The sequence below is a fragment of the Myotis nattereri genome, assembly GCF_964212035.1.
Source record: "Myotis nattereri genome assembly, chromosome: 20".
NCBI classification, from domain to species: domain Eukaryota; kingdom Metazoa; phylum Chordata; class Mammalia; order Chiroptera; family Vespertilionidae; genus Myotis; species Myotis nattereri.
Genome location: NC_138096.1, coordinates 3273213 through 3298333, shown reverse-complemented (window position 1 = coordinate 3298333; position 25121 = coordinate 3273213). Strand labels below are relative to the sequence as shown.

The window sequence follows — 25121 nt, the reverse complement described above, 5'->3', positions numbered from 1 at the left end:
TTTCATGCAATTGTACAACCGAAGGAAAAAGTCAATTTTACTATATGATAATTATTTTCAATATAAAAAGGAGTTTTTATTTCTGATTTTTCCTAATCAGATAGTAGATTGCCCTGGTGTTTTAATAACCGTTTCATCAGACTCCCAGTTCTTGCGTCCTCCTTTTCCCGCGGCTGCTGAGTGTGGGGATCTTGTTTTCAGTCTGTTGCTGTCATGGCTGCCACCAGAGAAGGATCCGTTCGCTATTGGCCAAGTCTTGCTCGCGAAGACACCTACACAGAGACTTGCGTAGATTCGGGAGGTGATAGGACTTACAATTTCCTAACAGCGGTGCAGGTATCGTATACGATGGATATCCTATCTGTATTGGAAAGCTGTCACGTGGCTTAGAAGGGGGATTGGAATGACTAAATATTCTGGGTTTTAAGCGGGCCATGCAGGCCAGGGAGCGATAAAAGAGAGACGAGAAGGATGGAAGGGTCTGTGATCTGAACAGTTTAAGAAACAAAACTGCAACAACAGTTTTTCCATGTAGAATGAATAGTCTTAAGTGAATGGATTCATACGTGAGTTATTTTACTAGCAGTGTTCCTTTTTATCCCTGGAGATTTCTTGTGAAGGGATAGGTGATTTTCCTTGTATTGAAGCATTTTGTGTTAATTTTCTTTATCTCGGTGTCAGGCGCTTCACTGAACTAATTGCACAGTATTTGTTCCCAGGGAGGAAGTTTTATTTTGGCCGCGTCGGGGAGCCAGCTGATCCGCCTGATGCCTGAGAACTTGGGGAAGATCCATCAGCGGGCCCTGCCCCAGGGCCAAGGCGTGCTCTCCGGGATTGGGCGGAAGGTTTCTTCTCTCCTGGGAATTTTATCGCCTAGCAGTGATCTCATAGTAAGTTGATCAATAACTTTGTTTTTATAAGCTTGTTTTTGTTTTTTAAATATATTTTTATCGATTTTGGAGAGGAAGGGAGAGGAAGAGAGAGATAGAAACATCAATGATGAGAGAAGCATTGATTGGCTGCCTCCTGCATGTCACACACAGGGATCAAGCCCACAACCCAGGCATGTGCCCTGACCGGGAATCAAACCGTGGTCTGGTTCATGGGTCGACGCTCAACCACTGAGCCACACCAGCCAAGGATGAACTCCGTGGGTTTTTTTGTCCTTGACTCCTTATTGCGAGTTACGGGAACAACTGTGAGCTCCCAGATTCATAAGAATTACTGCACCGAGTGGAGACTGCCCTCAGCCGCCTGGTCAGCCTGCATCTGCAGGCCGCCTCCACCTGCCTCTCCGGGCTTCCGTCTCCACCTCGATGCTGGGGCTCTGGAGGGCGTGGGCCCCTCCTTCCACGAGCCAGCTAAGGAGAAGCCTGAGGGTGCCCAGCAAGCGGCTCTTAAAGACACACACCCAGCACGGTGGCTGCGTTCTCCAGGACGCGCCAGAGCCTTGCCCACAGGGAGGGGGTGAGATTCAGGATGCATGGGAGCCGCCATGGCCTTGGAGAGGAGCCAGACCAGGCCCTATTGGATCTGCAGGCCCTGGGTCCTACCCGCACGGACCTCTGACTTCCCAGAGGAGAGGAAACTCCTCAGGAAGATGGGTGACACCTGCCTCCCCCCACTGGCTGCCGGCCCCCGGGCTGGGCGAGTACCTCTTCAGAAGTCTCCCCCTCAAGCACGACCGGGAGCCTGTGGAGCCCAGAGGCCTTTGAGGGGCCCCTCTGCATCCCCTGGGGTCTGGCTTGTGCCTGAGCCTCTCTCTCCCTGAAACCACTAGGCATCCTTTTAACCACCCTGGAGCCCGCTCCCATGCATTGGACCAATTGGGAACAAGCCTTTTGCAGCAAAAATGAACAAAAAAACACTCATGTATATCTAACTGTAAAACACATGTATATTCATAAGCAAGCAGATGCTTAAAAGGCAAAGTAACACACGTGTAACCATCTACACACGTGCCTCCCGATTCATTTCTGTCTGACAGCTCTGTGGTCCAAAGCCATTGATGAGGGCTCCCTTGCTGACTGGGTTTACAGACCTACATTCCAGACTCCGCTGTGCGTCCCTGACTTCTCGTTGGGCCTCATCTCGCCACTTTTCTGGTTATAGCCTACGTGCCGCTCAGGACTGCTGGTCCTCTGAGGACCCGTCCGTTTCCCCGCGGGGGCCTCTGCCCTTATGTCTCTGCCTGTGGAAACCTGCCTTGCTCTCGGGCCTGTTTCAGCATCACTCCTTCCCTTGGGTCCTAAATGAAGAATTCTGCTGGGAATACGAATGAAGTATCATAAAAGAGACGACATTTGAATTTCAGAAAATAGTGTATTAACATTAGTACCGAATCCGTAAACTTGACTTTTTTCTCTTCTCCATACAGCTCTCCAGTGTCCTTTGGGACAGCAAGAGCTCCAGCTTTTACAGCCTGACCAGCGCAAACATCAATAAGTGGGAGTTAGATGAGTCGTCAGAAAAGCAGGTGCACAGCTGGGACCTCAACAGGGCCCTGAAGGAAAACATCACCGATGCCATTTGGGTAAGAAGCAGCGGTCCGCGCCTCTCACTCACATCTGTGGTGACATGGGTATGCTTGTTCCTTTAGTGCTTTATTCGTAAAAACATATTTTAATGTAAAAACAGTTTTTAGCCATCGGATAAGCAAATCAAGTATCCAATCTCTAGAACAGCGGTTCTCAACCTGTGGGTCGCGACCCCTTTGGCAGTCGAACGACCCTTTCACAGGGGTCGCCTAAGACCATCCTGCATATCAGATATTTACACGACGATTCATCACAGTAGCAACATGACAGTGATGAAGTAGCAACGAAAATAATGTTATGGTTGGGTCACCACATGAAGAGCTGTATTTAAAGGGCCAGAAGGTTGAAAACCACTGACCTAGAAATATTGTAACTCCCTGATTGACTTAATAATGTTTAAAATGCATGCATCACTCAGTCACTGAGCCGCTGTGGCTGAGGCACGTGAGCTGGTGCTGGGGATGCAGAAGTGACCGATGCTTCCTGTATGCACGGAGCTTACCTTGTCGATGTCTTCACCTAGGGATCTGAAAGCAACTACGAAGCTATTAAAGAGGGGGTCAACGTTCGGTATTTGGATTTAAAGCAAAACTGGTAAGCAGTTACTCTGTCATAAAGAATCTAGGTAGTTGTCTGGGGAGGAAGTTGATGTGTGTGATAAAATAATGGCAGTCTTGCTAGATCTCTAATGCTAATCTTGCCTGCTGGCTGAGGGGTCCTGGGTTTGATTCCAGTCAGGGCACATGCCTGGGTTGCGGGCTCGATCCCCGGTGGGGGGCGTGCAGGAGGCAGCTGATCCATGAGTCTCTCTCATTGTTGACGTTTCTATCTCTCTCTCTCCCCTCCCTTCCTCTCTGAAATCAATAAATATATATATATATATATATTTTTTTTAATTGTGATTATTTTTCTATCATCTTTACCACCTAAAATAGTCCCATGTTTTTTTTAAACATGAAGATTTTTAAAATGAAGATGTCAAGTGAACATTTGCACACAGGTTTCCGTGTGAGCCACCGGCGTGTGCTCCTGGGTGCATATCTGGGAGTGGGCTTGCGAGGCCGCATGGGAAGTGCATGTTTAACCACGTGAGGAACTGCCAGGCTGTTTGCCAAAGAGTCTGTCGCTTTCCCTTTTGCCCTGACCAGTGACGGGCTCCTGGTGCTGGCAGCCGCGTGGCACCCCGCAGACAGCCCCTGTCTCGTCTATTACTCCCTGGTGACAGTGGAGGACAATGGCTACCAGATGTCAGATGCTGTCACAGTAGAGGTCACTCAGTATAACCCACCTTTTCAGGTAAGATCTAAGTTAAATCCCAGAGTGATGACCGCATGCTGAGTTTTCTTCCCCTAACCATTTCGGGGTCAAATTCTTGAGAGATTCATCTGCAGGGCTTGGGTATATTTTATTTTATTTTATTTTATTTTATTTTATTTATTTTATTTATTTGGGGGGGTATATTTTAAAATAGCTCCGTTTTAGATATTGCATTTTACTTGCCATCTCAGACTTGTTCCTGTGCTCAGGCTCAGCCAAAGAGAAATGGAGTCGAAGCAGCCGACAGCAAGCATTTTGCTGCTGCTCACCTAGCTCTGTGAAGAGATCCTCATGTCTGTATTGTTGAGTAGAAAGAAAATATTGATGGTGAACCACCAAGTGAACAATAAGGAAGAAACTGGGTAGACATTGGGTTGGTTTTGAGCCCTGTACATTACAGAAAAACTCCCTTTCGCTCCAAGTAGGGTTATATTTGTAGGCATTGTGCACTCAAAGCTCACGTAAATTATTAAAAGGGTGAAGAGATCTCCAGTGTTAAGCTTCTTAATAGCAATTGGACATATTGTTTAATAACTATGATGTTCATGAGGGAAAGCCTTAACTGTAAGTTCATTTCTTTTAACCTCCTATAGTACTAATTCTGCTAAATCCTTTTTCTTAATATGACTTGTTAAACTGAATACTGTAAGGAAATCTAATTTGTTCTTTTATTTCAATAAGCCATAATATGTTGTACCAAACTGGGAATTAGGAAATCATACAGACAAGCTTTCGTGTGTCAGTTCTCAGGAAATGTGGTTTTGAATTTAATTTTCAGTCTGAAGAGTCGGCCATGTGTCGGTTGGTGGTCCCTGACTTCTGCAACCAGACCACATACCTGTACAGTGAGAGCGCCGTCTTCGTGTGCTCCACCGGCACCGGCAAGTTCTCTCCTCCCCAGGAGAAGATCGTCTTCAACACGCAAGGTACAGAGCAATTAGCGAGATCAGGGAACCCGTTAGTCATTCTTGTGTCTTTATTCTTCTTCCATAAGTGTTTCTGCAAGCTCGATACCTCCAGGGTTGCTGAGACCTTCAGTACCACACACCTATGGTAGCTGAAGTCACAGCCCTACTGAGAAACCGAAAGGGGGTAGAAATCCCAGGCTGTCATGTTTATGGACAAAAAAATAGTAATGTTTTCTCCAGAAGAGGCCAAGAAGGAAAGAACAAGCTAAGAAGCAATTGCTTATCCCTAGTTAGTGAGAGCGACTCATTCTGAGTTGTTCTTTAAGTAAGTGTATCCAGACCCCTGGATGAGAAGACTCATGGGGGAGGGGGTGCGGGAGAGGGGGAATTAGCCATCTGGGGGGTGAAAGAAGGCCAAGCAGATGGTTAAATCAGGATATTTATCTAAAGGGGTTGGGCAGAGGGCAGAATCCCAGTGAGGCAACGGATGAAACCTCGATTTTCTGGTCGCAGCACGAGACTTGACTGGGTGGGTAAGATGGCATAAGGAAGGCCCTGAGCAAGCTTAGCCCTCCCCCACCTCGCTTCCTCAGGGCGTCACGGAGGAAGAGAACAAAAGGACCCCATCAGAGTACAAAAGCTGATACTTTGAATTTTGCAGGACTCGTCATTTGATTGTTTTGCTCCCTCTACCTGCTGTTGTCTCGCGAGGCTAGTGTTGATTGTCCCGAAGCTGAGGGCACAGGCTGCTACTTCAGACAGCAGCAGGTTCTTGACCTTGGGCCTGGGCTAAAGAACTGCATTCACAGCAGGAGTGATACTGTAAAGGCCAAGGACGAGTCCTCGTGCGTCAGCTGATTTTCTGCCGAGGGGGGCGATTTTAGGAAGCTTCTGTTCGTGTGACTGATGGTGTGTTTGCTGTCTTCCAGGGGACAGTATTTTAGGAGCCGGTTCCTGTGGTGGTGTCCCGATCCTTTTTTCTAGAAACAGTGGCTTGGTGTCTGTTACTTCCAGGGAAAACGTGTCCGTATTAGCAGAGGACCTTGAAGAATCTTTAGCATCTTCAGTCGCTGGGCCCAGCAATGAGGTATGTGGTTCTATATTGCTTTTACATTTTGATCTGGCTGTTTCCACAAATGTTTTTAAAAGTCAGGTAGTTTTAAAGGCATTGTGATGAAAACATTCGTTCTTTTATCTCTCTCATCCCCTTGGTCCTCTTTGCCAGAGCAGCCACTTTTAAGTCCTTTTTGCTGTTTCTTCTGGTATTTTTTCTGTGTTTCTAATTAATAACCATATATTACTCTCTCCTAATTCACCAATTTTAGACGTCTGTTGACTTCCTATTATAGAGGACTAGAGGCCCGAAGCACAAAATTCGTGCAAGGGGCTCGGCCCTCGCAGGCACGGCTTCATCCAGAAAGTCTTCTGGAAGGACATCTGGAAGGTTGTTCGGCTGTCTGATCTAATTAGCATATTATGCTTTTATTATTATAGAAATCATTGGTATAGAGCAGTGGTAGGCAAACTTTGGCTTGGCAAACTGCGGCTTGCGAGCCACATGCAGCTCTTTGGCCCCTTGAGTGTGGCTCTTCCACAAAATACCGACTTCTGCGCGTGGGCCACGAAGTTTCAATCGCACTGTACATGCGCGCCTGCACGTGGTATTTTATGGAAGAGCCACACTCAAGGGGCCTAAGAGCCGCGTGTGGCTCGTGAGCTTCGGTTTGCCAACCACTGGTGTAGAGAGTATGGTGTACCTGTGCTATTGCTGTCATAGGTGGGCCCAGTTTTTAGGTCAGTAATTAGGAATATTCTGCCGGGTCGGCGTGGCTCGGTGGTTGAGCATCAACCTGTGAACCAGAAGGTGACGGTTCAATTCCCGGTCTGGGCACATGCCAGGGTTGTGGGCTCGATTCCCCAGTGTGGGGCGTGCAGGAGGCACCCCATCAGCTATTTTCTCTCATCATTAATGTTTCTCTCTCTTCCTCTCGGATGTCAATAAAAATATATTTTTTTAAAAAGACTATTCTGATACCTTCACTTCTAAACTATCGTTTGCTATTTTACAGAGTATGGTTTTTGAGACCTCTGCAAAGAACGAGACCATAGCCCAGGAGGATAAAACCAGGTTGCTAAAAGCCGCTTTTCTGCAGTACTGCAGGTACAGCCGGGTTTTAAATGATGGCTCACTTTAAGTCTGAGGACACAGTTTACTGACATGCTCCTTATTTGATGACCGAGCCGGTTGGGAGAAAATGCTTTTTGAACTTGACACTTTCACAACTGTTACTCTGAATGTGGTCGTCACAGGAGGGCCCTAGCTACGCGGGGTGGGGGTGGGGGGGTGGCGGTGGGGATGTAACACCCTCTCCGCTTCCTGAAAAGCAGGCTTGCCCTGCCCCTCCGAAGGTGTTGGTTCCCACTGCTCTTCCCCAGTCATCGTGTCCGCGTAGCTTTCTGTTTAATCAGCTGATTCCTCATGACAAGTCGTGGGCTGTTCTTCAATGTCCTGTCATTCTGTCTCCAGCGCCTGGCGTATTCTAAGCATTCAGTGTATGCTCGCTGAATTCCTGAATGCATTTAACTGAATGTCATTCTAAGTCATCACCTTTGGGCTAGAATATGGGACTTTAACTTCACAGTTGACTTTCTCACGGTGGCTATTGAACATGCTCTGCCTCCTTTCATGCTTTGGCTTGGCTTCGCGATTCCATTTCAGAAAAGATTTGGGTCACGCTCAGATGATGGTCGATGAGCTGTTTTCCTCCCACGCGGATCTGGACCCCGACAGTGAACTGGACAGAGCTGTGGCCCAGATCAGCATGGACCTGGTGGACGACTACCCCGCCTCGGACCCGCGCTGGGCCGAGTCCGTCCCTGAGGGTGAGCACATCCTGGAGTTAGCATGTGGGATGGTCTGTTCTGGGAAGAACATCTGGCTCTGTTGTTTAAGTGTCTCTCAAAGCGTATAGTTTAAGTTAATGAAACAGTTTAACAAAAGGTTGTGACTTTCCTTGTAGTCGATTGTGAGAAGGGCTCCAAACAGATCCACGTGATAGAATAGAAACTGAGGGGACGATGGGGCAGATCTGCTTGTTTAGCCGAAGACTGTTGAGCCCTACTTACCTGCTCGACATTTTATTTCTGGAAGGAAACTGGTGTCATAGGCAGCAGATGGCACTTACTAGCATCCAGAGTAGGTGATAATTTGGGCGTAATCGCTGTGCGTGGCTGTAGAAGCTGCACATTTCCCTAAGCGCTGCAGTGAGCAAATCCCAGCATGTGGAGTGTGCACACCACGTGTCTGCCTGCCGCGGGGCTGTCCTTCTGACACCTCCACCACAGCCTGGGCACTTAGGGTTCCCAGTACCTGGGGACTGTCTCGGACACCCCTTTCTCTCCCCAAGTTCCTACTTAGCAAGCTTGCCAAGCCTCCAGAGACTTAGGAAGAAAACTTAAGTGTTCACCTTCTTTCCTTCACTGTTTCTTCTGAGCTGGCCAGCTTAGACTGATACAAAACAAATGGTTAAACTAGTAGTAACATCTTCTATGTTTTAAATACAGTGTGAGTGGTAGCAAACTCCAAAATTTTTCCCTAAGTTTTCTAAACTCTTGGGTAATCCTATATAATAAAAAGCGGAAATGCAAATTGGCCCCTTGACTGGGAGTTCAACCAGGGGGTGTGGCTGGCCGGCCAACTGCCGGAGGCCCCTCTCCTCATCCCGCCCTGCCTCCAACACACATCCCGAATGGGGGCAGGCCCCCACCCATGCACACATTCATGCACCGGGCCTCTAGTGTTATAAATAATTGCATTGAAAAGTTGGTCTTTTCCTTTTGTATGGATTTTCCTTAACTTTTTATTCTCATCTCAGTAATTACGATAAAGCCGGTATGTTTTGTGTTTCAAGTTTCGTTGCTGTGTTTCAACAGAAGCTCCTGGGTTTAGCAACACATCGCTGATCATCCTGCACCAGCTGGAGGACAAGATGAAGGCCCACGCTTTCCTCATGGACTTCATTCACCAGGTGAGCGTCTGCCACTGGGAGCAGGACCCGGACACTGCTCTGCGGTCCCGTAGTCGACTCCCCCAGGGCAGCGGGGGAGCTGTCCCTTTGGGTTTCGCATTTTCTCTTTCTTTTTTCCAACTTAAAAGTAAATAAGTCCAGGGCTGTGTGTAGACAGACCTATTACTCCAAGTATAAAAGTTGCATTGAAAATAAGATAAAAAAGCCGAAACCGGTTTGGCTCAGTGGATAGAGCGTCGGTCTGTGGACTGAAGGGTCCCGGGTTCGATTCCGGTCAAGGGCATGTGCCTGGGTTGCGGGCATATCCCCAGTGGGAGATGTGCAGGAGGCAGCTGATCGATGTTTCTCTCTCATCGATGTTTCTAACTCTCTATCCCTCTCCCTTCCTCTCTGTAAAAAATCAATAAAATATATTTAAAAAAGAAAATAAGATAAACAGCACAAAAATCGTGTATTCCCGCAGAGGTGTTGTTTTAGCTTTTCCTAGGATAGCCTGCCTTTCATTCAGATTTCCCCTGTGCTTTCACGTCAAGCTTACATTTCCCTGAGTTGATGTATTATTAGAAAGACAGTGGAGAGGAATAAGGCGGTAACAAGAGTTTTAGCTGAGGATTTTTAATTTCAAAGTGCCCTGAGAATCAGATTCTCATTTACAGTGCTGTTTAAAGGGATAGTGCCATTTATATGGAGCCTAAAGTAAAATTAAAAAACATTTTTGCTATTAGAATTGTTACACAAAACAACCCCATTTTGCCATCATAGTGGCTCCCACGCCTATGTCCCAATGAGTGAAGCTAGTCTCATTTTTGCTTTTTTCCCCCAAATCTGGAAGCCTTTGTGTTAAAAAGATTCTGCCTGCTAGGCCTTCCTATGGGGGCCAGAACGTTCTCTCTGCTGTTCAGTGCGGTAGCTCCCTGTTCACAGCATATGAAAATGTATAGAACCAGGTCATTTATTCATGATGCGGGTTACGCTTAAAATGCAGAAGACATTTAGTGTTTATGTCTGTCTCTTGGCTTTTGGTAGTTCAGGTTATTGTAATGATTTAGCAAACAGGAAGTTAGAAAAACTCTAGACCCTAGTAACATCCCAGAAATGGGCACCAAGCAAACCAGAAGTTGGAGCGCAAAGGATTAAAGACCCTCCCGCTTGTGCCCCCACTGCCCCCCACACGCACACACTCACTGGCTTTGGGGTTCTGGAAATCAGTTGTTGAAGATGGAAACTGCTAAGTTAATAGCCCACAAAGTGTGGAATCCAGGGGAGTTCATGGATGCAGACAGGAAAGAACAACTTTATCATTTTGATAACCAGAAGCAATCATTTGAGAAATAAGCTATCTAGAGACAACAGTGGACAGAAACTCAGCAGTAACCCTAAGCTTAGAACTGGGATGTCTGTATTTCTTCCAGGTGCTAGCTGTGCGTGTGTGTGCATGTGTGTGTGCGTGTGCGTGTGCGTGCATGGGTGTTGGAAGTAGCCAGGAGAGGCAGCTGGCGGGACTTTGTGGGGAGCGCTAGGGCAGTGGCTCTGCACCCCCCGTGCTTGGGTGGGAATGTGACTGCATTCTTTGTGTTCCTGTAAATGTGTTCCAAGAACGTGTGTGTCTCTCTCTCTGCAAGGTGGGCCTGTTTGGGCGCCTGCGCACTTCCCCAGTGAGAGGGGCGCCCATGGCGACGCGGCGGCTGCTCTGTGAGCACGCGGAGAAGCTGTCGGCCGCCATCGTCCTCAAGAACCACCACTCCCGGCTGCCTGAGCTCGTGAACACGGCCATCCTGATCGCTCTGCACAAGCGGGACTGCGACATCCCGGCCAGCCTGACCCCCGCAGACGTCTTCTTCAGGGAGGTGAGACGCGCGCTTCCCTTCGTGGCTGCATCGAGCTGGGCCGCTTACACACAACACGGGTCATGCCCACGCCGGGGGAAGATGGGGGACAAAGAGCTCGTTGAAATTTTAAGTTTTACTTCCTACTTTCTGGGTAAATTATTCAAAAAGTACCACTGATTGATGGCTTTCCGGTGCTCGCTGAACTAAGAAGCCCTCCCTATCCTTGCTGAATGTTTTAATCCACATTTTAAATTATGTTTTTATTGATTTCAGAGAGGAGAGGGAGAGAGAGAGAGAACCATCAATGATGACAGAGAATCATTCATTGGCTGCCTCCTGCACGCCCCGCACCGGTTAATCCACTTCAAATGACAAAAAACAAAGTCTGCACATGCTCAGTGCAGATGCAGCCCTGGGAGGCCTAATACATAGTGCAAGTCAGTGACAATGTCCTATTTCCCCCCAGATATTTTGTATCCCGCAGATAGCTATGAAGGGCTGCCTATACTTGGTTTTTAAGTTTAAAATCTACCTGATAACAGTCCAGAATTCGCTTACCTATAAGGCTTAATTATTTGGGCACTCTAATTTTTCAAAGTTAGGGGATTTGAACTTTTCTTCATTTACACAATTATTTTCACCGTTACTTGTTCTTTTCTGACTAATGAGCTGAAGGCGTAGCCTGTTGAGTGGATTCTAGGTGGCTGTGATTGTAGCCCAGCACCGTAATTGTGACACATGGCTGACGTCTCTCTCCTCCCGCAGGTGTCGCAGGTAGATACGATCTGTGAGTGTTTGCTGGAACACGAGGAGCAAGTCTTAAACGAGATGTCTTTGGAATCAGTTGAATGGGCTGAGGTGGTGATCAGTGTGAACAATATTCTCAAGGTACCAAAATATGATGAAGTTTTCAGCAACTCAAAGCCCAGATGTGGATAGAGGAGAAAATGGTTTATTCCTATTCTGTCATTTATAAGAGCTTTGCCACTTGTTAATTCTGGAAAGTTAGAAAATTATCAGTCCTTTCATCAATCAGTTAACAGCTGTTTTGATATTTGCATGTGCATGTTAAGTTTCTGTAGTCCTGACTTCTATTTAGTGGGATAAACCTCTCTTTGGAAAAGGATATCTATATCATTGCAAATGTATTATTCATGTAACTGTCTAAATAAGTCTGTTTTTTAACTACTCAAAAGCTCACTACTTATTGATTAAAACTTGCATTTAATTTTAGCCCATGTACTTTATAATGGTTTTTTTACTTTGGTTACCATAGTTTTCAAAAATTGGAGTTAGATTATGGAGTTCGATTTCAAATGCAAAAAGAACCAAAAAGTTATCCTCCAGGCCTGTGTTGAGGATTTTTTCGTATAAGTAGATTTTGATGTTTCGAATTCCCTCGAGAAATACTAGGACTCGTCGCTTTCTGCACACGGTAACGCATTTCGTTTTTCTCAGGACATGCTGCAAGCTGCTAGTCATTATCGGCAAAACAGAAACTCCTTGTACAGCAGAGAAGAGCCACTGGAAAAGGAGCCTGAATACATTCCGTGGACGGGTGAGCTTGCGAGCACTGCGCCCAAGGTTACGGGTCTCCTAGCAGTTCCTCAAAATGTGTTCTAATGAGCCGTCACTTCGGAAGCTGAGTAATTCCCCCAGTGCGGGGTTGGAAGTGAAATGCAGAGTAGCATCTACTAGGGTTTAATGCACATAGTTACTTATAGAGGTGGGGCCTGGCCCTGGAGGAACTGACCTATGTTGACTCAATAGAAGAAAGTTCATGGAGTAGCATGAAAGGAATTTAGAAGGGAGGGAGGGAGGGAGGGAGGGAGGGAGGGCCATGTTGACCTGTTGCTGAGGAAGTCTTCATAGAGAAGATGGGTCTGAGCCGGACAGCGAGAGGGGTGCTGAGCTGCTGTCTGGTTCTTGCCCAGCGGTGGGAAGCGCTAGGATGCTCAGGCAGGTGGTCTCTCCCCGAGGCACCGTGGAGCCCTCACTTACCATCTTACTTTGTGTGATTTCACAGCAACCAGCGGCCCTGCTGGCGTGCGAACAGCAATAATGCACCAACATGAAATTGTCCTGAAAAGGGTTTATCCGCAGGCAGACAGCAACCTCCGGAACATTCTCACCGAGCAGCTGGTCGCACTGATCGACTGCTTCCTCGATGGTTATACTTGTCAGCTCAAGTCTCTGGACAGATCCAGGGATCAGGAAAGATTTAACAACCTGGAGACTGAATACGTGCAGAAGAGGTCAGACCTCTTGTCTCCGCTGCGTAAGTGCCTGGCCGTCAGCTCGGGCTGTGGGCCTTGGGATCCCAGAGCAGATGCATGCGTCCGGTCATGTGCCATGTACTCAGCGTAAGAGCATCAGCCGACCGTGGGGAAGAGGGGCAGCCTTCTGTGTCCTTTACTCAGCCTTGTTTCAGGAGGACGGGGGCGGGGGAGCCGCTGTTGTCCTCGTACGTGAAGGAAGGAAATAGCACCCATTGAGGAAGCCAGGGACTGAATTGGCATCTTTAATGATTTTATTTTACTTATTTATTTTTTAAATATATTTTTACTGATTTCAGGGAGGAAGGGAGAGAGAGATAGAAACAGCAGGGATGAGAGAGAATCATTGATTAGCTGCCTCCTGTGCGCCCCAAGTTGGGGATGGAGCCCGCAACCCGGGCATGTGCCCTGCCAGGAATTGAACCATGACCTCCTGGTTCATAGGTCAACACTCAGCCACTGAGCGGTTCTGGCTGGGCTCTTTAATGATTTTATATAGATTCTGAAACCAAATGTCGGTTTGGAAAGGTTTCTATCCCATTCGTTATTTTTAGGATGTAATATGGATCAGGGTAAAAGTGCGAGTAGTATTTTTTTCTTACATCTTAAGTTTTCACTAACAAGCTTTGTTTCCATCTGGTCTTACTTCCGCAGTCGCTCTAGGCCAGCACGCGTGGGCTGCTTCGTTAGCAGAGAAATACTGCGACTTCGATATCTTAGTGCAAATGTGCGAGCAGACGGACAACCAGACCAGACTGCAGCGCTACATGACCCAGTTTGCTGACCAGGTGACACGCTGGGACGGGCAGTGGCTGCTGTGTGACGGTTTCACCATTTCCTGTCTCGCCTGGGGTTTGGGAGATGACACCATCTTTTCATGGTTAACTTGGATACTAATTCATGTATTGCGTTTCTCTGTAAACGGGTGGACTGTTCTTTACATAGAAGTGTTCCTGGAAGACTTCCTTAGGTGTATTAATATTGGTAGAGCCTTAAAACTTTGAATGGAAAATGGGGGAAGCGTGGGATGATGCTTTGAGCGCCCACATTCCCACACACCTCAGGCGTTGTTCACCTTGCTGGAAATCATGCTTCCTGTTTTTAGAAAAATTCCCATTGTCCGGCCAGTGTGGCTCAGTGATTGAGGATCAACCTAGGGACCAGGAGGTCATGGTTCAATTCCAGGTCAGGGCACAGGCCCAGGTTGCGGGGCTTGATCCCCAGTAGGGGGCGTGCAGGAAGCAGCCGGTAGATGATTCTGTTTGAGGAAGAAGATTTTTCTGAGTCTGAATGTCCTCATTTGTCCAATGTGGTGATTCAATGAGGTTCTTTTTGAGGACCTATCATACAGGAAATTAGAGTTAAAATAAGATTTCTATTCGGGAGTCTCAGACCTTGGGGAGAAATTTAATATTTTATTATCAGGAACATATGTTCTAAAATGGTTACTAAACATTACTGGGTTCTTGGCTTTGTTGTTTGTAGAATTTTTCAGACTTTCTCTTCCGCTGGTACCTGGAGAAAGGGAAGAGGGGCAAGCTGCTCTCTCAGCCCGTTGCCCAGCACGGACAGTTGGCGGACTTCCTGCAGGCGCATGAGCACCTCAGCTGGCTCCATGAGATTAACAGCCAGGAGCTAGAAAAGGTAAGAAGGACTGTTATATGGAGCAGATTTAGGGAACTTTACTTAGTTTTATTGCAGTCTTTTTGTAATTAAAATCCTACTTAAAAACCATTTAAAATGTGTATCTCTCTTTCTCTCACATAATTTGAATGCTTTTGACCTATATAGTGTTGCCATTACTTCTTAATCTCAATTACAAAAATAGTCCATTGTGATTTGACTATTACAGTAAAATAATGCACAAAAATTTGGTTAACGTGTAAAATAAAAATGTTCAAATTATGAGTCAAAACAGTACACAAATTAATTTTTTAAATTCCTGAGAAGATGTTGAAGTGACAATACAATTGTTACAGAGCAAATGCATTTTATGTGTTTCTTTTCCCAATAATTAGTGTGGGTGGTTGATGTTTTATTGTAAAATTACTTTTTCATATGTATGGTCCTTATCAGTTTTTAGGTTTGCTAATATTGACTTGATTTTTCATTGGTGTAGCTTAGGGGGGAAAGTTTGAGTTGTACTTAACGTTTATGTCTATTTAAATTAGTAACCAAGTTTCATATTTTGTTTTTTGTAGGCTCATGCAACACTTCTGGGTTTGGCAAATATGGAAACTCGTTACTTTGCAAAGAAAAAAACCCTTCTTGGCTTGAGTAAATTGGCTGCCTTAGCTTCAGATTTTTCAGAAGATGTACTGCAAGAGAAAATTGAAGGTAAAAGAGAATTTGAACAAGGAAGGAACTATTAGATACGTCTCGATGGGGCATTTCACAGTACGGTCAGCAGCATGAAAGATAACAACAAAGACAGGACGCTGCCTTACAGGAGCCTCAGAGCCTTGAGACCAAATGCAGTGTGAGATGCCTTTTATCATTACTGATTTTGATTTTTAGAGAGAGAGGAAGGGAAAGAGAGAGAAACATTGATCGGCTGCCTCCTGTATGTGCCCAGCCCGGGGACTGAGCCCAAAACCTTTTGGTGGATGGTTTGCTTCAACCAACTGAGCCACCCGGCCAGGGCCAGCGTGAGATTGGCTGGCTCCTGAATCAGCTCCCAGATAATCGAAACAGTTACGGCAGACATTTCAGGGACAACGGGAAATGGGAGCATCCTCCCCCCGATTAACTGGTTCTGGTTGCTGTGATAATCCGTGTGACTTGGATCAAACCATGAATAGGTTTTAACGTAATCAGGAATCGAAGAGCTGAGTAGGATGAGGTGATCTTCAGAGCGCGTCCTTTTTCTTTTGAAATTCAGATCTGCTTCAGGACGGAGCAGAAGTAAGAGCTGGCCCCTCACCATCTCGTTCTGATTCTAGAAATGGCCGAGCAGGAGCGCTTCCTGCTGCACCAGGAGACGCTGCCCGAGCCGCTGCTGGCGGAGAAGCAGCTGAGCCTCAGCGCCATGCCAGTGCTGACGGCGCCGCAGCTCATCAGCGTACGTGCTTCTCGAACCCTCGCGCCATTTCTCAGTCCCCAAACCTCATTCTCTGCGTGTAGCGCAGTTTCTGAGAGTAGTCACCTTTCCACTTCCTGTTTCCTGGTGACTTCCCCCTGGAATCGGTTGTTGGGAGCTGCCTGGGAGCAGGGAGCCAGTGAGCAGAGAGCCATGGGCCAGCCCTCCTCCCTGCGGCCCATCTGTTCCTGAGGATGCTGGTGACCAGCAGTTCCTTGTGTGTGACCCCTTCCGTTCCGGGCAAATCTGCCATGAGATACTTTCAGGCTCTTCTCTAAGGAAAGTGTCCGAGGGCCTGGATGGAACAGCTCGTAGCGCCCTCCTCGCGCTGTCCCTCTGCAGCGTGCCCCGTTCTGAGCATCGCCAGAACCTACTTTGAACCTAAGAATGTACATTTACTGGCATTTTACAAATATACATACCAGGTTACTCCAGTGAATGACTGACTGACCATATGCATATTTTAAAAGACAGTTTGCCGTGAGAGAGGTGGAGTATAATTTGCTAAGTGACACTGTTCTTTACCATAAAAATAACATAACTTATTGGAGAGACAATGCCTTCCCCAAGAACGTCTCTAGCCTCCTTATATCTTTACTTAAACTGGTCCTTTATCTTTACCTGCCGTAGCTCTACGTCTGCGAGGAGAACGGAAGAGCTAACGAGTATGATTTCAAGAAGGCCCTGGACCTGCTGGAATATATCGACGAGGTGGGTGAGGTCAGGCGAGATGACCACAGGCAGTGTCAGGGTTATACCGGGCTTTCTGTAGAACTGAATACATTAAACACAGCCTCTCCAGCCAGCCATGAGGATGTGGGACGGCGGCTCCGCTCCCCCCGCTCTCGGTATGTGCCTCTCCAGAAAGAGGGTGGTGTCCTTTCCTGATGCTTCTCACACACTCCCAGATGCCTTTTCTGTGCACAGACAAAAAATGCTGCTTCTCAAAGTCTGAAGGAATTTTTCTCTCTTTCATTTATTAAGCCATGATTAGTTCCCCGGTTTATGTTGCTTTATTCATTTGTTCTGGGGAGTAGTCACCCTATTCTCAGCCTTGGACACAAAAGAGATGATGATGAAAACGCTGTGGGATGGGTCGTTGGCCTTGCACTTGAGCAGCTGGTGGACTGGAAACAGCCGCTGGGAGGAACATGGCGGGTCTGAGACAGACTCAGGAAAAGTCAAAACCTTATGGTTTCCCTCAAGTGTGGGACATACAACCGAAAGCAACAAATGTAAAAACCCAACAAAACGTCATAAACAGACAACAGTTTGGTGGTTACCCGAGGGGAAGGGGGCAGTGAAGGATGAAGGGGTCATACATGGTGACGGGAAATGTGACGGAATGGGGGGCACACGGTGCATGCACAGACCACGTGTCTTAGAAAGTGCACCTGAAACCTATGTAACCTTATTAACCAAAGTCACCTCACTGCATTTAAAGAAAAAATAAACTTTTGAAAAAGAATAAAAAACAATGTTTTGGTTTTTACATCACCTTGTTTAAAATCTTCACCCTCTCACTGTGTCTGATAAAATCAGTTATCCGAGGAGAATCAGAAACCAAGTCACAAATTATTAATTGGCTTACTCCCCTGTGCAGTGTTAATGTTTTAAAGAAAGGGAAATATTTTTAAATGATGAATTAAAGTAAAGCAATACTTATGCAGAATTAGGAGTTGACACAACTCAAACTTAAGCATGTGTTTTTCAAATCAGGACTTAATGAGGGTTTTTTGTTGTTTTGCTGTGAAGGAAGAAGAAATAAATATAAACGACCTGAAACTGGAAATCCTTTGCAAAGCTCTTCAGAGAGATAAGTAAGTTCTCGTGGCGTGAATCTGAGATGCGCTTTTGGAAATGTCTCTTTAGGGATATTATATCACATCAAGTACTGTTGTAGCCTAGTTGTATATACACTATTATGAAAATTGTAATGGTTGCAATTAGTCATCTTAACTTTTTCATTAAATAATTAAGGCATAGCTTAAGAATTTGAAACACTGGTACAATTTTACTTTAAAATTTAGACTATCAGTTTACATGAAAATACATGCTCCTTATTTTCACAGAAGCATGGCCAGTTCTCCAAAACGGCTTGAGGCTACTTTTTTTTTTAATGAGCAGTTATTACAGTTGGAGGCTCGGCGCCCTCTGGGTGCTGGAGACCTGGTTGCACATCCCTCCGTCCGGCACAGGGCACTTCTGACCCCGGGATGGTGGTAGATGGTGGCAGGGACAGACTCAGTAACCAGCAGTGGGATGGATGCTTCCAGGAAGAGAGTTTTTTAAGGAGTAGGACTTGGTGCTGCCCTAGCTCCCCTTCTTCCTGTGGTGGCGAGAGCGGCAGCAGAACCATTTTTACTGAAGCGTTTCTCCCCCCGACCCTCCCAGAGAGTGAGAGTTGTTGTCCCATTTGGCCTTGGAGGTCGGCCTCTGAAGCATCTCGCTCTGCCTGCTTCATTCTCCTGCCTGATCGTCACCCTGTCATTTGGCCGCAGTTCCTGGCTTTTTGTTGATCGCGTTGGGTAAATCATTGATTGCTCATTACCTAGCAGTGTTCCTCTGTTGGACCTTCATGGTGGACAAACTCCACCAGATAGAGCAGACTTCCATACCGGGCACCGGTTCCCTAGCGGCCCTTTTATGAAACCTGAACGTCCATGTGAACGGTGACTGGCCTGTGCGCCCGCTCATGCTCGGGGGTCCTCTCCAGGTTTGTTACGTCTGCGCAGAGCTTCCCGGGAGCGATGCCTCACGGCTTGGTATTGACATCAAACACGTCATGGCTGTATTCGGCGAACGGCTACCTGAGTGTGGCACCTCATACCTAATACAGAGTCTCCGTATCATCAGCATTTAAAGCCCTCGCTTCCGTCATTTGAAGGAGGATCGCAGAACTCCCCGTTCGCTCTGCCCGCGCCCCACCATCAAAACAAACCCCAGTAGCAGACAGACGTCATTTACGTCACAGACGCCGTGACTTCATTTCCCTTTTGTCCTGATTCTCTTCCAGCTGGTCCAGCTCAGATGGTAAAGACGATCCAATTGAAGTATCGAAAGACAGCATATTTGTGAAAATCCTACAGAAACTTTTGAAAGATGGTGAGTGGCTTGTGAATGTCGGACATGAAGCATCGCTCCTCAGTCTTAGAAGCTTTAGGATAACGGGTTTGCCGGGTGTCAGATGCCGGGTGGTTTAAGGTTAAACAGTAGCACGTTCAGAAGTGACTTGTTTAAATGAAGGAAGCCTGTGCCCGGTGAGGCCTCCATCCACGTGGGTCCTGGTCGCTGCCCTGCGCAGTCGGACGGGGAGCGGGAGCAGATGTGGGCTGTGACATTGAAAAGCGATAGGATCGAACAAATCACTTCCTGTAGTTTTTCAGATTGAAAACTGGAAAATGCTGTGATAGCTTTTACAAGTGTGATACTATATTATAGAGAAAACGGTTTTATCGAAAGTTTCATGGCGATGAGTGTATGTAAATAATTTGTATTTAGCCTGATAGCATTTATTAATCTAGATTTTTATTGTATCACAAGTACAAAAAATTGTGCTAAGCGCTTTGAGAAGCTTATGGTAATTAACACGTTATAAAATATTAGCTTAAATATTTTTCTCCAGTTTTCTTTATCAAATGAGAACATTTGTACGTACTCTCTCGTAACTCCCCAGGCCTCACTGTACACAGTCCGTTCAGTCGGCTCCCTGGCTTCCGGCTCTCCAGGGGCTGGTGAAGAAATGATCCCCCCACACACACACCTGATTTTAGATTTTTTTATTTTTTTTTAATATATTTTATTGATTTTTTACAGAGAGGAAGGGAGAGAGATAGACAGTTAGAAACATCGATGAGAGAGAAACATCGATCAGCCGCCTCCTGCACATCTCCCACTGGGGATGTGCCCGCAACCAAGGCACATGCCCTTGACCGGAATCGAACCCGGGACCTTTCGGTCCGCAGGCCGACGCTCTATCCACTGAGCCAAACCGGTTTCGGCTGATTTTAGATTTAAACTGGAATACATTTGGGGATCCTGTAGCTAGCCTTCAGGAAAGTATTTCTACCACGTTATTTCCAAGTCGGAGGATATATAATCCTTTCCAGGTGATGGTTACTTTTAGAGAAACACACCTTCCACCTGGGAGGAGGGGCTTACGCTGTGCAGAAAAGGAAAGACGTCCAGTCTCATTGAGACCCAGGTAGACGGCTCTTTGCCCACTCGAGTGGGCAAAGAGCTCCGGCGAGACCTGCAGGCCTGTGACCGATGGAGCAGCTTAAGGCCGCCTTTCCCAGCAGCACCCGCGGCAGCACCATGGCAATAGCTGCGCAGGTGTTGGCATCACCCATCACCTGATTCATGAGAGTTTCACGACAATAAAAACGGACTCTTTGTGTCACAGGCATTCAGCTCAGCGAGTACCTGCCCGACGTGGAAGACCTGCTTCAGGCCGAGCAGCTCGGGGGCCTGAAGGCCAGTCCCTACTTCGCCTTCGTTTTGAAAGCAAATTATGAATATTACGTCCAGGGACAGGGGTGACTTCTGGAAACGGCCGTCATCGCTGGGAATCGGCGTCAGCTTCATGGGAAAAGGATTGGCCTTAACCATCGGGCTTTCTGTGCCGTCTCACCCTGTTCCGATGCGCGTTTTAGACTTTACCTGGCAGCTCCTGCAGAGCAGCGGTGGCCACCGTCCTGGTTTGAGTGACATGGTGTTTCCTCTCCACCTTTTTCTGTCTGAAATGTGTTCGTTGTCCGGGTGCTCGCTGCCCGTTCCGTCTCCTCCCTCCGCCCAGAGCGCTGAGCCCCTGCCCTGGCCCCGCCGCGTGTGCTTCTGGCGCGTCCAGGCCCCCATCCCGCAGCCCCAAAGCCGGCGGCTGCCCTGGCTGTCCCTGACGTTGCTGTGACTCGGGTGCTGTGCACGAAGGCACTCGGGCCGGCGTCTGTCCTGTTGGGCTGTTGGGATGTTGGTAAGATAAGGGTCGCGTGTCGCTGGCTCGTCAATAAAGTGTTAGATGAAATGACAGAGTGGGGCTCGTTCGTGTGAGCGTGGTACCTGATGGGCTCTTTGGGAAAGCTTTAAACGCATACATAAGAGTGTTCAGGAGAGCGTTTTAGGACATAAAACATACGTGTGGCTCGGGGTTTCCCACGAGGCTGACATCGGGCGGCTGACCCAGCGGGGGAGGAGCTAACAGAGACTGGAGCAGAAGTGAGTGACCCAGAGACTGGGGGAAAGTAAACCTGGGACTCCACCAGAAGTAACTCCCGTGGCCATTTTGAAACACGCCTTAGGCTGTTGGGGGCTGTGCATCTGCCATACGCTGTGGCCTCTTGTTGGGAGATACTGTGAGCATGTCTGCGCGTCCCTAACCTGGCTCAGTGGCTCCCCCTCCCCGTCCGTGGGTCCTTCCGTCCGCCGCGGATCCATCTTCCCGCAGGGCTCCTGGCGGAGATGAGCGTTAAGCCCCTCCAGCCCCTCACCAGCGCCGCAGCGAAAGGTGGCAGGAAACCATGCCATTCGAGGACCCCCTGTGTTTCTCAGCCTTTTTCCTGACCACCCCTCCCAAGGGGCCTTTGTGGACGGTATTTCCTGTCCCACGGCCTCTGCCCCTCCCACCCCACACCCCAGGAAGGTTTAATCCCACAGACGCGCCGTGTGCCTTTATGTACCATGGCCTTTGGAGGCCACCAGCCATTGTGAGACCTGAGATTTCTCACTCACCCTCCAAGGGCCAACTTCATCTCCTTGGAGCAGCCATGTCTTCAGGTTTCTTCAAGAGACAAGTTTTTAATGACTGCAGGACACTGCCCTGTGGCAGCGCTATTATTGAACAGCGCGCTCGCGCTCTCTCTCTCTCCCAGGAGTTGGAGGGACAAGGCTGAGAGAAGGGAGGTGTGAGCTACGGACAGCTTGCAGCTGAGGCTGCAGACACGCAGGCGCTCAGCCCAGCGCCCGGCCGACGTGGTGTGGCCTCTTCAAGGCTCTGGGCCCTGCCGCTCACTGGGCGGGTGCGAGCACGGATGGAGGTGGCTTCCCGCCTGCTCCTGCCTCTGTCCCTCAGCCAAGAGTCCAACAAGACCCGAATGGGACTGAGCAGCCGCTCAGTGACCCCGCAGAGGCTAAGCCGGCCCCCACTGTGGCCACGCGCGTGAGCTGTGTTCTCAGGCCCCGTCTTCCCGGGGTTGCTGGCCCAGAAGGCTTCTTAGCTGAGAGTTGTGTATTCAGTGCCTGCAGTGTGTATTTAGTGGACTCTGGACTTAGCAAAGCTTGCTGTTGGTGGGGAGCCGGGGGGAGAGAGAGGGCAAGGGGGTAGGGGGAAGGTGACACATGTAATACTTTCAACAATAAAGATTTTTTTAAAAAAGAAAAGCTTGCTAAGGAGAGAGGAGTTGCCTTGAGCAAGAGTTTTGGAAAATATTAACTCCATTCCTGTTTAAAATCTCAGTAACTTATTAGGTATTTAGTGAATTACAGCACATTGCTTCCTACCAAAATGGAAGCAACCCCCCCCCCCCGCTTTTTTTTTTAGTGTCTCCACTACGACACAGCAGGACACAAGTATTAAAAATGAAATGTGGGTCTGTCCATTATTCATCGTCCTCCAAAATAACTGGAAAGGCTAACTGTGAACTCTGGCCCCGTAGTTCAGTTGGTTAGAGCATCATCTCGATGTGCCAAGGTTGTGGGTTCCATCCCCGGTCAGGGAGTCAGCCAGTGAATGCAAACGTAAGTGCAACAACAAATCTAGGTTTCTCTCTCTTCCTTCTCTCTCTCAAATCAACTTTAAAATATTCTCAAAGATAGACCACATGTTAGGACACAAAACAAGTCTCTACAAGTTCAAGAAGATTGAAATCATATCAAGCATCTTCTTGGATCACAGTGGCCTGAAATTAGAAATCCACTACAGTAAAAACAAACACGTTCAAACACACAGAGGCTAAAGATCATGTTATTAAACAACGAATGGGTTACCAATGAGATCAAGAAGTGATATTTAAAAAAAACCTCCTGGGAACAAATGAAAATGAGCACACAACAGCCCAAAGTCTCTGAGACACAGTGAAAGCAGTCCTGAGGGTAGTTCATAGCAAGACAGGCCTTCTTCAAGAAGCAAGAAAAAATTTTAATACACTAGCCCTACAACTTACAGAATTAGAAAGAGAACAACCAGAAAAGACCAGAGTAAGTAGGAGGAAGGACATAACAAAGATCAGAGCAGAAATAAATGGCATAGAGGCTAAAAAAATAAAATACAAAAGATCAATGAAACCAAGAGCTGGTTCTTTGAAGAGTTTGAGATTGATGGCCCTTTAGCCAGACTCATCAAGCAACAAAGAGAGACCTAGCTGGTTAGCTCAGTGGATAGAGCGTCAGCCTGGGGACTGAAGGGTCCTGGGTTCCACTCTGGTCAGGGCACATGCCTGGGGTTGTGGGCTCCATCCCCAGTAGGGGGCGTGCAGGAGGCAGCTGATCAATGATTCATCATTGATGTTTCTATCTCTCCCTCTCTGAAATCAATTATATATTTTAAAATAAACAAGCTTTCCTATTAAAAAAAGAGAGAGAAATAGGACCCAAATAAATGTCTTCTTAATGGCTAAATATGAAACCATAGTAGCTTTGAACTGACGACCCTTTGCACTAACCACACTCCTCCTTCTCTAGTTGACTTGGGTCATTTTTAGGAAACACCACCCGCAGGGTGTTTCATATCCCGGAGGGCCCACACCTGTCCCAGCTGCCGGCTCCCTTCCCCAATGGGAATGGCGACTATTCTGGGAACACGTAGGCACTTGAGAAAAAGGAACCATTCCGTTCTGGCCTGCGCCCCATCGCTGATGTATCCCCCAAAAGCACACCACTGAGTTCATCCCCGAAGATTGCTTCTGCTTCTGCGCCCACAGCGGGGTTAGGATTGTCCTTGTCCTGAGGGGGTGGGGGTGGTGCGGGGAGGGGGGGAGAGAATGTGAGGCAGGCTGCGCCCGCCTGACCTCCCGTGACCCCCACTCCACCTTCCCAAACCCCAGGCAGATCCAAACCCCAGGAAGTTTGGAAGCATCTCCCTGAGGCGGTATAAATAGAAACGCTCCGGCCTCTGCTGATGGTGACTCCAAGGTGGACTGGCCTTGGCCAGCCTGGTTCTCTAAATATAAAGACGCGTGTGCAGCCTGCGGGGAAGGAAGCGCTGCCGCCTGTCCCACACTCAGCGCCATGTCCTTGTCCGTGTCCTCTATGGACAGGGCCTCAGGGCTTCGGCCCGTCAGAGCGCCCACCGCCCGAGCGTCCCAGGAGGAGGCTCCGTGAGCCCCCCAAGAATGGGGGGTAGGCGCTCAGCTGGGCCCATCACCACCTGGGGCCCCTCACCCCGTGAGGAGAGACCCTCCCATACAAGTCACTTTTCCAGGCACCTCTGAGCGCGCTGCCCGTGGCCCTGCCCGCAGCCCTGGGTGCCCAGCTTGGTGCCCCGACCTGCTGGCTGGACCCGTCCCCAGGAGTCCGTGCCTCCACCCCACCCCGCCCCACCCTCCTCGACCTCAGTGCCCGATGCCAGCTGTCTGCCCAGGGCAGCTGCCAGCGGCCCTCTCAGCGGTGGGGGCGGGGGTGGGGGCCGGCTTAGACCTCTTAGATCTGCCCCCTGAATTGGGGCGCTCAGGGGTGGACATGCAGCATGAAGATCCCCGGGGAGGGGTCGCCTCCCTTCCCTGCCTGGGACGGGGACACACCGGGTGTCACTCCTTCTTCCATCTTCTCAGCACCCCCAGCCCCGACCCCCTGGGACACGGCTCCCTCCTCCCTGTAGACGCCGGGAGGTTTGGGGGCTGAGGAAGGAACGCAAAGGGGAGAAATGCAGGAGTCGCCGTCCGGAGCGCCCAGTGCGCAGCCCAGTGCGCGCAGAGTGGACGGGGCGGGAGGCCTTGGGCAGGACAGGTGCAGCCACAGGCGGGCGGTGACCCTCGCTCCACCCTGGCCCCTCCCGCGGGCCACTGGGCCTGGTCGGGAGGGGCCGCCCGCCGGGGAGACACTCCATATACGGCCGGCCCGCGGGACCTGGGCGCGGGCCAGGCCGCTCCTTCTATGGGCAGCGCAGGGGACCCGGGCGGGGGCCCAGGCCACCGAACCGGCGAGGGAGGGTCTCAG

General features: G+C 48.5%; 1 protein-coding gene across 1 annotated transcript; it reads left to right on the top strand.

Annotated features, from left to right (window-relative positions):
• Nucleotides 1–207: 207 nt before the first annotated feature.
• Nucleotides 208–21001, top strand: NUP133 (nucleoporin 133). Its single transcript, XM_081114613.1, has 22 exons — nucleotides 208–336; nucleotides 720–890; nucleotides 2378–2533; nucleotides 3061–3131; nucleotides 3686–3833; nucleotides 4633–4780; nucleotides 5692–5849; nucleotides 6832–6923; nucleotides 7482–7645; nucleotides 8696–8790; nucleotides 10413–10637; nucleotides 11385–11507; nucleotides 12078–12177; nucleotides 12646–12897; nucleotides 13550–13683; nucleotides 14381–14539; nucleotides 15097–15232; nucleotides 15838–15956; nucleotides 16605–16685; nucleotides 17730–17794; nucleotides 18991–19079; nucleotides 20380–21001. The coding sequence occupies exons 1-22, from the start codon at nucleotides 214–216 to the stop codon at nucleotides 20514–20516; spliced, it is 2946 nt and encodes a 981-aa protein (XP_080970739.1). The 5' UTR covers nucleotides 208–213; the 3' UTR covers nucleotides 20517–21001.
• Nucleotides 21002–25121: the final 4120 nt, after the last annotated feature.